Source organism: Podarcis liolepis, assembly GCF_965112155.1.
Source record: "Podarcis liolepis genome assembly, chromosome: 3".
In the NCBI taxonomy this organism is placed as follows: domain Eukaryota; kingdom Metazoa; phylum Chordata; class Lepidosauria; order Squamata; family Lacertidae; genus Podarcis; species Podarcis liolepis.
In genome coordinates this window covers 47,672,008-47,685,105 of record NC_139557.1, presented here as the reverse complement: position 1 = coordinate 47,685,105, position 13,098 = coordinate 47,672,008, and the positions used below count along the sequence as shown (strand labels likewise).

At 47.7% G+C, this 13,098-nt stretch overlaps 1 protein-coding gene across 3 annotated transcripts in view; it reads right to left on the bottom strand.

Moving 5' to 3' along the window:
* The window catches only part of KLHL32 (kelch like family member 32), a 69,615-nt gene extending 56,864 nt beyond the window's left edge, over positions 1–12,751 (bottom strand). Inside the window, exons 1-2 of one of the 3 annotated variants that reach the window (XM_083497672.1) lie at positions 12,401–12,751; positions 2,695–2,785 (exon numbers count right to left, since the gene is read on the bottom strand). In XM_083497672.1, the coding sequence (XP_083353798.1) occupies positions 2,695–2,717 (23 nt within the window). In that variant the 5' untranslated portion in view covers positions 2,718–2,785; positions 12,401–12,751. The remainder of the gene's footprint in view (positions 1–2,694; positions 2,786–12,400) is intronic. The other 2 variants (XM_083497674.1, XM_083497673.1) reach the window with 2 other exon arrangements.
* Between the last annotated feature and the right edge of the window lie 347 nt (positions 12,752–13,098).

Sequence of the window (13,098 nt, the reverse complement as noted above, 5' to 3'; positions counted from 1 at the left end):
CTCCCACACACTTTCCTGCTCTGGCCCCGCTGCAGAGGAGGGGGTTCCCCTTCCCTTCCCCCGCGGGCGCCCCCTCGGCTCCCGCATCCCCCAGCGCGCCTGGACGCCGCCGCCACCGCCGCGCGCAGCCTCCCGGGGCTCGGAGGCTCTCCAGCAGCGGCAACATCTGGCGCTGCACCGCCTCCCGGGCCGGGCGGGCGCGGTCCCTGGACGCCGCCGGCGCCTCCCCTCGAGGGCTGCCGGTACCTGGCGCCCCGCCATCCCCGGCCAGGCTGGGCGGCCGCAGCCGCGTAGCCTCCGCTTCCGCCGGTCGGAGTGCAAAGGGTGCTCGGGGAGGCGCTGCGAGCCTTCCCCTTCCCTTCCCCCGCGGGCGCCCCCTCGGCTCCCGCATCCCCCAGCGCGCCTGGACGCCGCCGCCACCGCCGCGCGCAGCCTCCCGGGGCTCGGAGGCTCTCCAGCAGCGGCAACATCTGGCGCTGCACCGCCTCCCGGGCCGGGCGGGCGCGGTCCCTGGACGCCGCCGGCGCCTCCCCTCGAGGGCTGCCGGTACCTGGCGCCCCGCCATCCCCGGCCAGGCTGGGCGGCCGCAGCCGCGTAGCCTCCGCTTCCGCCGGTCGGAGTGCAAAGGGTGCTCGGGGAGGCGCTGCGAGCCGGCGCCGCCTTTTTATCCCGCCCCGTCGAGCCGGGGCCTCGCGGAGGCTCCCAGCTCCGCGCCGGGCGCCCCTCCGCGCCCTCCCCTACCTGCCGGGCTGCTGGGAGAGGCGGCGGCGGGACGGCGCCCCGCGCCCCCCAAAGCGCCTTCCTTCCCGTCCTCGCCGTCCAGGCTCCCGGGGCGCACGGCGGGCTGGAAGGCAGCCTCCTGGAGCCGGAGCTGAGCCTCGCCGCCTCTCCAAATCGAGAACAAAGCCCGGGGGACAGGCGAGAGGGGGGCGCAGGACCCCCGACAGAACAATGGGGGGCCGGGGAGGGGAGGGGGCTTCCAAAGGATTAGGCAAATCCCGCGGGGATCCGAGGCCGGGATGTAGCTACAATGCAGCCACAGTTTTTATTTACAGTTTTTATTTACAGTTTTTATTTACAGTTTCGCCGAAGGCGCCGGAGGACCCCCACCCTCAGCTCCTTCAGAAAGGAAGCCCCGCCCCTCGGCTCCCTACGCCGCCAGGCAGCTCAGCTGGCTGACGAGGACGTTCTGCGGCGGCGGCGGCCGCACAACCACCGCAGTTGCTGGCAGCGTCCGCAGCGCAATAAGTAACAGCGCCTGGTGCTGCCAACTCTTTCTCTCTCTCTCCAGCCCCGCCCCCAAGCTCTCCCGCGCCCCGCGTCAACATCGCGCGTGCAGCTTCCCGAGCTTGAGGCCAGCCGCTGCACGCACGCGCCGGCTCGTCATCGGCTCCGGTTGTTGCCTTTCTCCGCCGAGGTTGGTGGACCCCGAGCCTAGGCTTCCTTCCCGCACCCCGCTTTCCGAAGACCGCACACCAGTTGGGCCAGTACATATTCCCCTCCCGTGACTGGAGCGGAATAGCCCTTTCTCTTCTTCCCCAACCCTTGTCGTTGGAGGAGTCCCTCAGTCCCTCGCCTTGCTGCCTCCTCCCCCCCCCACCCCCAAAGCTTGGAGGTTCCCCGGCAAGGGGGAGGGAAAAAAATTGAAAGTTACACTTTCGTGCGTCCCTCCCGGTGTGACGCTGCGCGCTGACGTCACGGGGCTGTAATGGTGGTGTGCCTCGAGATTTTTTTCATCAAACAAGTGTGCCTTTGCCCAAAAAAGGTTGGGAAACACTGTGCTAAGGTATCAAGTGAAAATGTGTTAGTTTGAATCTGAGCCTAATTTTGTGAACTGAATAGTTTGAGAGGTGTGACTTTATTTGATAAAGAACTTGAAAGGGCAGAGGGTGTTTCAGAGTTCATGTTTCTTTCTCTTTTAGTTTTTAAGAAGCACACATAGAATTACATGTGAAATATGTAAAGATATAGTTATCAGAGCAATTACTCTATAAAAATGACCTCCTGCTGTTTGATGCATAATCCCATCACAGTAACCATCACAACCAATTTAATTGCCTTAATCAAATCAAGTTGGGGAGGAACACATGGAGAGAATCTCACTGTTCTTTCTCCTTGATTGTTCATCATCACTGACAATAAAAACAACCTGTCCCCAAAGTTTAAATGGCAATCTACTGGCTGAGCCCATGAAGTTCAACACAATGCTACTCAGTCTTCTGCCTTTACCTGCTTCAGCACTGACAGGAAGACAAATCCTTTTTGTGTTAGGATGCTCAACATGCAAATGAGCTGAGAAATCACAGAAGGAGCAAATCTTTTAAACCAGGCTTCCTCAACCTTGGCCCTCCAGATGTTTGGAGACTACAATTCCCATCATCCATGACCACTGGTCCTGCTAGCTAGGGATGATGGGAGTTGTAAGCCAAAAACATCTGGAGGGCCGAGGTTGAGGAAGCCTGTTTTACACCATGCGCAAATGTTTCCATGGGGGTAAGTTGCAGAGGAAAAAAACCACAGAAGCCTATCACAAGAGCAAAAAGTAAATCCTCCTGGACATGTCTCAGTACAGTCATTTTGATGTAATATTTATGTATGCATTTTGCCATCCTGCCATCCTCTAGGGCTAGGCTAGCATACAGTGAATGAACACACACTCGATGGAAACTGGCAGGACAGCTCCATGAACTATACCTGAGGCACACCTCAGACGGCATCCTTCAGCTTTGCCCTTCTGAACCTCTTGCTTCTTAAAAAAGTATAGGGAAAACAGTGCACATTCCAGCTGCAGAGAAAAAGAAGAAAACAAATAGTTAGAATTAAAAGCCCAAACTTTTGTTCACCGTACAGAAAACCCACCACTTCAAAAAAATAATCAGTATATGTGGCAAAGGATGCTGACATCTCTTATTAATGGAACAGACTGGCTGCAACAATTTGATGACATAATGGAGCCATACTAATAATAAAACCCTAAATACTTTTTTGTGGGTGCAAATTAAGATACAAGAAGTAGCATTAATAGAATACTCATTGCCTGATTGGTGCATTGCTTCCAATTTATCGGTGATAATTTTATGTGTATACTACTTTCCCTGTGTGTTCAGATGCTTTACATGAAGCTGATATTGTGTTACAATATTAAAAAAGCCAGCCCAGAAAAAATAGTCTGCAATAACTCAATAGTTACAGCACAACAAATACTTAATATGATGCATAACTAATACAAGTGTTAGATAAGATTCCACTAAACAATTCATCAAAAAATATTAGAGCTCCATTCAAAAATGGTTTGCAAATACAAAAGAGAAGCAAAAATATTCCAACAGGAAGAGAAATATCTAATTAATACAGGTTATAACAAAATCAATAATCATTAAACAAATCCACAGGACAAAGTGCATAATTAAGAACCAACAAGACTACATTAAAATCCAATATTGACTTGTCCCTTTCACAAACTTGATTCATATGCTCCACCTGATTAAATATACCATCATATTATCATATTTTTCTTGCTTTCACCAGGGAAAAATACAACTAACTTTTCTTGTCCGCTCACAGGAGGTTAACAAATTGTGAGATTAAATTTTCCATTTAGCACAAAACCAGGGTCCAATTTGTGCTAAATGGAAAACCTATGACGTACAATGTGTAGCTGACACAAGTCTCAGGACTCTAGGAAATCTGAAAAGCATTATTTATTCCATACACACTGCTGGACAATTTTCTGTCTGTATGGCATCTTTTCCAAAAATTATTTCAGTACACTTCCAATCAGTTTTAACCTTCTGAAGTCTTAGCTGAGCAAAAGCATGAGCATTATAGCTTCAAACTTTTGAAATCTGATTTAAGGGCGGTTTATTTAAATCTCCCCCCAAAAAACAACAACCACCCTGCAGGAAATTTTGCAGAGGCATTTTAATCCAAGGACTGAAGGGTTATTGCAGAGATTCCATAGTTCCTATTGGGTTGCCATTAAACTCATATTCTGAGTGCTCTTCATTTTTTTTTTTTTACCAGTTCACCTCAGAGCCCATATCTGTCTAGTAACCAAAAAGTCTAAGCCGCAGAGTTAAATACAGGAAGACTGCATACAACAAGGAGTGGCAACAAAGAGATAGAGCCAGAGAGTCAGATGATGCAAGTCCATCAGTAATTGTTCCCACATGAGCCTTACTAGGTGTGTCGGCAGATGTTTATTTTGAAGCTTCCCTTCAAGGAAAGGTGAAACAGTGTTTCCAGCCACCCTTGTTTTCCACGTTCCAGAACAGCACCAGTATGTTTGGAAATGGGTTCACGCCTCAAGTGCAGAAAAATCAAGCAGTGAATATGCATATGTACGCATGCCGACCATAAGGCTTAACCTAACCATATGGCCAGAGGCTATAGATATCCAGCGATCTGCACAGCTGATAAGTTTTATATTAAAAAATAATATTTATTCTCAGAAATACAACAGGAAGCTCTTCAATGTCATTCTCGTCCTCACATCTGAGAATGCTCCACGTATGAAACACAGTGAAATGGCAGAATGCACTAAACCAAAGATAGCCAATTTGGTATCTCCATATGTTGCTAGACTACAGCTCCCATCATCCACTGTGCAGGCTGATGGGAGTTGTAGTCCATAACTATTGGAAGGGCTCCCGCATTGGCTACCCCTTGAATAAACCATTTCAGAGTATAGTAAAGGTGTCCCTGCAAACAGAAAGCAAGTACCGCAACAAAAGGACTGAGCTAGAATCCATATACAGTACTTAGTTTCCTTCATACAGAATTTTGTTTGTGTTTCATGTGGGGAAATATTCAAAAACTGTGCCCCACACTGGGAGGTTTATACTTCAACTTATGTCCTCCAAAAATCTATCACTTCATTTTATTTTATATGTAGACCAAGACTAACAGGAGCTAGCAAAGAGAAAAGCAGAGCTGACAACTTCAAGCATTGTGAATCCAAGTTATTTTTCACCTTTCAGAAGGGATTGTTGTCTGAGAGATGAGGTGGTCTCATTCTACGTATTTACCCCATAATTGTGCAGCCCCCACCATCCATCACACCATCACTTTCATCATTCTATTAGACATAATAATATGTTTATGCTGCGTAGCAGATGCAAATGGGTTCTGCCCCAAAATCAGCATTTTGCACTATGTGCCAGCAATTTTAAAACCGAGAAAGTTCACAGAGGCACTACCTTCAGGGTTGCACTCTATTGATAATGTCAGCACGACCAGCAATTACTGTTTTAATAAGCCCAAGCATTCCCATGTAGAATATTTGATTCCAGCTGCTTTGATGTACTACACAGCAGTAGCAAACACTGTCCTGGAAAGGGTGGGCTGACTTGAAAAGCACATTCTGCTCCAGGAAGGACGTTATGACCAGATTAAAGCTACAAACCCACAGGCACAGCACATCCCATGAAACAAAAACACTGAGCAATTTCAATCTTTCAAAATCACTAGGAGCTATAGTGTAACTGATTTGTTAGAAAGCACAAATATTCCTTATTTGCTTTAGAGAGAGACAACAAACAAAATACCCTTCTATTTTTTAAAACCTTTGTTTTAATTATTTTATTGCTGAAAGTCATACAGGTGACAGGCATTGAATATTCTCAGCAACAACACAGGAAAGATTTAAAAGCACAGTGGGGAGAACTAGAAAGCTAAAACTGTTTTTGTGTTATTTTTAAGCGCATAGTCACTGCTGGAGGGTGTTAAGCATGTTAAGATCTATACTGTACACAACTGCAATAGAATTTAAACCTCGTGAATTTAAACATTTGCAACAGTTCCAGTTGGATTCACTTGCTCATTTTATTGCCAAGAGTTAGAAAAAGCCAGGAATCTGTCTACATTTATTCAGTATAAAGCACACAGTGATGGGAAATGTTTTAGACGTAATAAGGACACCAACCTGCCCACTAATGTTATGAATTCTTTTTATATAATGTCCATCAAGTTAACTGTTGTTTGGCTATAAGTTTCAAAAATGTATTACTGCACGCAAGAACTAGGAATCACCGAGCGGTCTTCAAAAATGGAAATAAGAGTGGCTAAAGCAAACATCATTTTTGTGCTTTTGTGAATTTGCTGCCAAACAGGATCTCAGGTGTAGGAAGACAGCTGAAGGTCTATTTCCATCTTCCCAACTTCAAAGCCAATGAAATTTATGGTCAAACATAGTGCTGACAATTGCATTTTTTGGTGGGTGGGGGTGGTATTTAGATAGAATGTCCTGTTCATCGCCTATGAAAAGTGAAGGGAAATCTCATACATAGTATCCTTTATTATCAAATGCCAAGAGAGTTTACAAAATATATTTAAACAGCATATATTCAAAGCAACAGTAACTCAAAACATCAATGCAACAACCGCAGTAGGGAAACTAATCAAATAATCATTAGAATCTCCACTTAAATTACAAAGATGCATTCTGCACCCACATACAGAGGAGTGCTACTTTCTCCCCCCTTTTTAAAACAACAACAAATCTTGTTCCTGTACATTTAATGGTACCTGAACACATATGCTTAGCAGGTGATGCCTTTTTCCTAGCCCCTTAACTTCATGGCAAGAAAAGCATTGTGTGCTACATTTCTGTATGTCAAGGTACTGTTAAAAGGAACCAGAGGAAGACCATTAAAAAATATGGCAGGCCAAGTTATGTTAGCAATCCTGTATGGAAGACAGTGCACTACTATGGGAGCTGCCTGTCCGCAGATGGAAGCAGGGCACAGAGAAGGAAAAAGGAGAAGGACACAGAACACAGTAAGGGGGGGGGGATGTCAACAGCACTTACATAGCTGCTCTAATTCATCTTATCGTCAAAAATAGAGAGGTTGCTTAATATCTCCACCTCAAAATGTAGCAGGTAATGGGAATGGGAAAGACTTCTGTCTGAGATCCTGAAGAGCCAGTGTCAGTCAAAGTAAATAAATACTAGGCTACATGAAAAATTAGGAAGTGATCTTCCTGTCTCGGTGTGGACGGAACAGGAGTATGACTTCCCCCTATTCATGTGATACTTATTCAGAGTTATCAAATCACAGCAAGAACCACCACAACCACAACTCCAAGGTGCCACTGCTCAACAGAGAGAACACAGCAGTTGCCTGGAAAGCGGTTGGGAAATGTACTTCTGTGTACAGTATTTTGAACTATACAGAACTAAGGAAATAACCCCTGAGAAGAAGCAAGTATCGCCTGACTTCATTTACAGGAATCTGTCTTATTCCATGTCAGACTATTTGGCTACCTCGGCTACTATTTATTGTCTATTCTGTCTGGCAGCAGCTCCCCTGGATCTCTGGCAGAGGGAAATCTTCTCTGTCACTAGCTACCTGATTCTTTTAACTCTGGAGTCATCAACGCGTTGCCAATGGATGCCTCACGGCAATGTTAGGGTGATTGCCAGGCTCCCCTCCATGCCCACTTGCTGAACAAAATGAGCTCTGTGGCTGCAATGATGTTTGCTTGGACCTTTATGTTGGGCCTTCTCTGTCTGTGTGGGTCTTTCCATCCCAATCGGACAGCAATGATTAGTATTTGGATTGGTGTGAGAGAACAGAAGAGGTGAGGGGTTCAGAGCAAGCTGAGCATTGGAGAGCTAGCAATGGTGACCCCTCTCCAAGTTCTCTTTTGGCCAGTCAAGTTAATGTCTGGTATTGGAAATTCTGCCAAAGGGGGGGGGCATTGGAAAGGTCTATAGGGGAGTGCGCTGTGGGTGGGAAAGGGTTTGGCACTGTGTGCCTCTTTCACTATTAAAAATCAGACATGCATCCTACTTTCTCCCTCTATGTGATTTGAAACATATCCATGTTTATGTAACAGAACATGTACTTTATTTGATATTTTGAACTGGGTGGTGGGAGGAGATATTATTGATGGCTAGAGGAGCCTTCGGTGACAGGTCAGAGACAGGTTATAATGAGAGCATGTAGCAGTGTCTCAACTCAAGGTATATCTGGATGCAACCAATTTGGCCTGGTTTGGAGACCGAAACTCTGGTGGATGACCCATGCTGGAACATGAACAAGGGGAGTATCGCAGGTGGAGCCTCATCAAGATACCAAACACCTTCTGGGTTGCCTAGCCATGGTTGGACTGGAATGCAGGTTGGCAACAACTACAGTTCTTCCTGATGCAGTGTGGTTGCTTTTCTTTTTAGAAAAAAATAGTGCCGGTACTCACCATGAAGTTGTTACAGTAAGTGCCACACTTTAAACATTTGGAGAGGGAAAGGTGTCAGCATTGCGTACCCTTGAGCAGCCCTAGAAAAAGGCACTGTCCTGATGAATCATTCCCTGAAGGCGCTGAGCTGGAAACTTCTGTTCTACCTTGTGCCTTTTGATTTATTGAGTGCTAAACAGATTCAAATTGGATCCTGTTCCCTACACAGAGCAAAGGCATCCTGCTTATGGCAGCAATCCTCTTCCCTCCTCCTCCAATGAGAAATCTTTGTAATTGATAAATTTAAAATATTCCTAGAAAAGGGTAAAACATGTCCTAAACAGGCAACTTTCAGGAAAGAACTACAGAGGCAGGTTGTTGATTTTCTCTCCACACCCAGGAGAGAAACTTAGGGCCCATTCAGATGGCCTATTTATTGAGCATTCATTTTACAGTGGTACCTCGGGTTACATATGCTTCAGGTTACAGACTCCACTAACTCAGAAATAGTACCTTGGGTTAAGAACTTTGCTTCAGGATGAGAACAGAAATCGTTCTCCGGCAGTGCGGCGGTAGCAGGAGGCCCCATTAGCTAAAGTGGTGCTTCAGGTTAAGAACAGTTTCAGGTTAAGAACGGACCTCCGGAATGAATTAAGTACTTAACCCGAGGTACCACTGTAATTTGCTTACATAAAGCTTACGCGGAGGTTAGTTTATATCCAGTATTTACTGGGTAATAATTGTTATACAGGACCATGGGAAAGCAAAGCTTCCACTAAAAGAATGACATTCTTAACACATTAATTCTTAATTAGGGTTGCCATATTGTGAAGATCAAAAAAGAGCACGCATTTGTCAACTTCTACTTATAACTATGGATCGCTATGATGACTATGATGTGTCCTGGAAAAAGAGGACATATGGCAACCATATTCTTAATGTTTTCCCCAGGAACTGTCACAGGAGGAACAAAGCAAGTTGACAGTTGGCGGGGGGGAACAGGGTACTTCCTTATCAATACTTAATTCTAGTTCAGTAATTACCTTGGGCATCTGTAAAATTAAAGTGTCAGCTTTTAGTATCCATGCAACTAATCACGGCCAATATGAGGCACAGCTTTCAATTCAGTACAGTCATACCTCGGGTTGAAGTAGCACCGGGATGAATATTTTCTGGTTGCGCTCCACTGCGACCCGGAAGTAATGGCGCACGTTACTTCCGGGTTTTGCCGCTCACGCATGCGCAGACGCTCAAAATGCACGTGCGCCGAATCACAACCTGTGCACACGAAGACGTGGGTTGCGTTTGCTTCTGGATGCGAACAGGGCTCTGGAACGGATCACGTTTGCATCCAGAGGTATAGTACTCCTTCACACAGCACAGTTAACCTATGGAATTCACTCCTGCAAGAAGCAGTGGTAGCCATCAACATGGTTGGCTTAAAAAGAGAATTAGACAAATTTGTGGAGAATAAGGCTATCAGCAGCTACTAGCCCGGGTGGCCATGATCTGCCTTCACTGTCAGAGGCAATACGCCTCTGAACACCAGTTGCTGGCAACCGCGGGAGGCGAGAAGGCTGTTGTGCTCAGGTCCTCCTTGTGTGCTACCCACTGGCATCTGGTTGGCCACTGTGTGAGAAGGCTGCTGGACTAGATGGACCACTAGTCTGATTCAGCAGGCTGTTCTTATATTCCCAAACTAGGTAATTTAATACTTCTCTCTCTCTCTCTCTCTCTCTCTCTCTCTCTGTGTGTGTGTGTGTGTCTGTGTGTGTGTCTGTGTGTTTACTATTTTAACTACTTAGCCCAAGCCTGGGAGTTGATTTACACCACCATTTTGACCTGACAGAATCAGAATTGAAATGGAACATTTTAGGCAGGAGTCTATTCTGAAAGATTTACCTTTTTGTCCAGACAGTTAGGCAGCTCATACTGAGTTGACCCATATTTCAAACACCCCTCAATTCAAAAAGTGGGTCAGCCCATTAAGGGCTGGCTGGTGATCTGTGCATGCAATGAACTACTCATGCATATATTTTTGCATGTGGGGGGAAAAAGGCACCTTAGGCTAACTTCATCCCAGGTTTCTGCCTCGGCAAAATGTATGCACTATGTTTTCCACACTGAATTCCCTTGAACAATAATAAAATTAAATTACATTTTTTAATCGGTGTTATCTTCAAATATAAATAACATTTATCAGAATTCTCATAAATAACTGCTGGTACTCTGGGTCCTTAGGGCCCCCTATGACAACAAGGAGATATAAGTCGTCACTGCCACCTGATTTCACTGAAAGGGAACAAAATCAGCTTTATGGAGATTGGGCAGCAGCAGAAGGCTAAACAATTAGCACAGCACACTCTCATAGCAACTTTTTCCCTTGGGATCTTAAATGCTACCTACTTAAAAACCTAAGGCTGCTATTCTAAACACCCTTACTAACATATAACTTCTACTGAACACAATGGGACTTATTACCAAATAAATAGGCATATAATTGTACTGCAAGGATTAAGATTATATATTTCAATGCCAGTAACATTGGGTATTATTTGCACTGAAATATATAATCTTAAAAAGATTAAATGAGATCTTTCACACACCAAGTAATCTTTTTAAAAACCACCTCGGTAACAATTTAAACTTTGCTCAGACGCTAAAATAGCAGCAAGGTAACAGCCTAGTTTCAAATGACCAAGTGAAGTATAACTATAGAAAACATTAAATTCAGTCCTGTACAGTTTTTAAGTAATCACAAAAAGAAACTCAAGTCAAAGAACAGTTCATATAGGGTTGGCACATTTTCCAGCAGGTCTGCTGTGTCCTTTAATGGCTCTATGAAAGACAGAAAATCATTTTTTTAAAAAAGTAAATATTTTTTATTTAATAGAAATTCATAAAATTAAGCTTTGTCCACCACACAACGATGAAGAGCATCACCCAGTGGCGTAGCGTGGGTTGTCAGCACCCGGGGCAAGGCAAGTAATTTGCACCCCCTAACCCGTGGATCTAGGTAGGGGCAGAGAGCTGCGAGTGCGAGCGCGCCCCCCCAGATGTTGCGCCCGGTGCGACCGGTCCCCCCTGCACCCCCATGCTACGCCACTGGCATCACCTGACCATTTATGCACTGAAAGGTATTGAAACCCACAGATTCATAAATCACCTAAGAATTTTGTCCCTTTCCTGTTAAGCAACCTGAAGGTTGGAAAGTACAGAGCACACACTCCCCGAAAGCAGAATAATAATCTGAAACGGTGATAGGGGAACCTGTTCTGATGTTCTTCACTCGGACTCCCATCACCCTCAGGCAGCACAGCCAAGAGCCACTGATGATGGGAGCTGTAGTCAGACAGCACCCCCATCTAAAGGGTTGCAGAGAAACGAAAGTATTGTGGTAAACCACTTGTGGACTGAACCCCTCCCCTGAAGCAATTCTGCTCCCCGCTATTCTGCAGCCTTGTATTCTTACAGGCGGGGAGCGAACGCTAAGAGGCGGCCTTTGTGCCTTCAATAGCCGTGCAGAATGGAAAACGGCGGCATTTCCTCACCTCCTGCTCAACAGGACAAGCAGCACCTGCCAAATCCCCCCACCTTTTTTTTTTTTTGCATGGCACAAAAACAACAGGAAAAGCAACGCTGCCATCCCAAACACACTTGCTCCGGCGTAACTCTCCCCGCCCCCCCCCCACCCCGGCCCGTTTCCTCCGCGGCGCTGTCCTTCCCCCGAGCCCGTGCTCCCCAACAGGCGCCGCAGAAACCGAGCCGCCTGCGAGTCAACTTGAAACCGCACGCGAGGGCTGCAGCAGTGGCGCCGGCCTCTCTAAGGCGCTGTTTGAGGTTGCCCTGGCAACCGGGCAGCACAGACGGGGCGGGTGGGGGGGGGAGAGAACCCCCTTCGTTATTGGCTGAGGGGCAGCCCAGAAAGCTCCGCTTCACGAGCCGCAGAACTCAAGTGGACTTCTTTTTTTTTTGCCTGCGGCACTGGGGCAATTAACCCGGCTGAGGCGCTGCAGCTGCTGCCGCCTCTTGCTAAGCAGGGCCCGCCGTCCCCTCCGCCCCGTGCCCTTCCGACCACCGTCACCAGCAGAACATTATGCATATATTTGTAAGGGGACCCCTCACCCCCCCCCCGCCTTGAAGGTCCCTGAGCCGGTGGTTCAGCTGCCCGAGCGAGCGAGCTCCGCGTCCTAATCCCGCCTGGCTTCCCGCGCGCGCTCACCTCTCAAGGAGACGCCGCGTCCCGCTTTGTCCCCGGGCTGCTCTGAGGAGGAGCCGCGGCGGCGGCGGCGCCCAAGGGAGAGAGGCGCCCAGCGAAGGCGCACTGCTTCTGGCAGCGGGACGACCTCGACTGCGCTCCACTCGCTGGTACGCGGCGGCAGGAGGAGCAGCAGCAGGAGGAGGAGGAGGCGCCACTCTTTCTCCCACGCTCTCCTTGCCTTGCCTTCCCCGCCTCCCCTTCTCCTTCCAGCCGGGTCTCCTCCTTGCCAGTGCGCAGAAGCAGCGGCGGCGGCAGCCACGCATTGTGAGCGGGCGGCGAAGCCGGAGGACGCCGAGCAACACACCTGCCGGAGGAGGAGGCGGAGCCTGAGGCTCCTGGGGCGGAAAAGGAGGCGGCCAGGGGAGGGAGTCCCGCCCGTCCGTGTTTAGCGCCGTCGCTTAAGCGTAGCTGCAGGAACCTTGCAGGGGGATCAGGGCAGCCTGGAGCCCCACACAGCTCACGGGCCTTTCCAACGGATCCGACCTTGGGAACCCATTCCTAGGGGCCGAGGGGTCTTCGGGCCACCCAAAATATTTGAGGGAGCCCCCTCCAAGTTGATGGGCATTGCCATTCAAGTGGGGTGCGCGCGCCGCATCATGGCCCCTCCCCAATGTTTTATTCAAGGTGGCACCCCTGAGTCCAACGCAGACTTCCATACC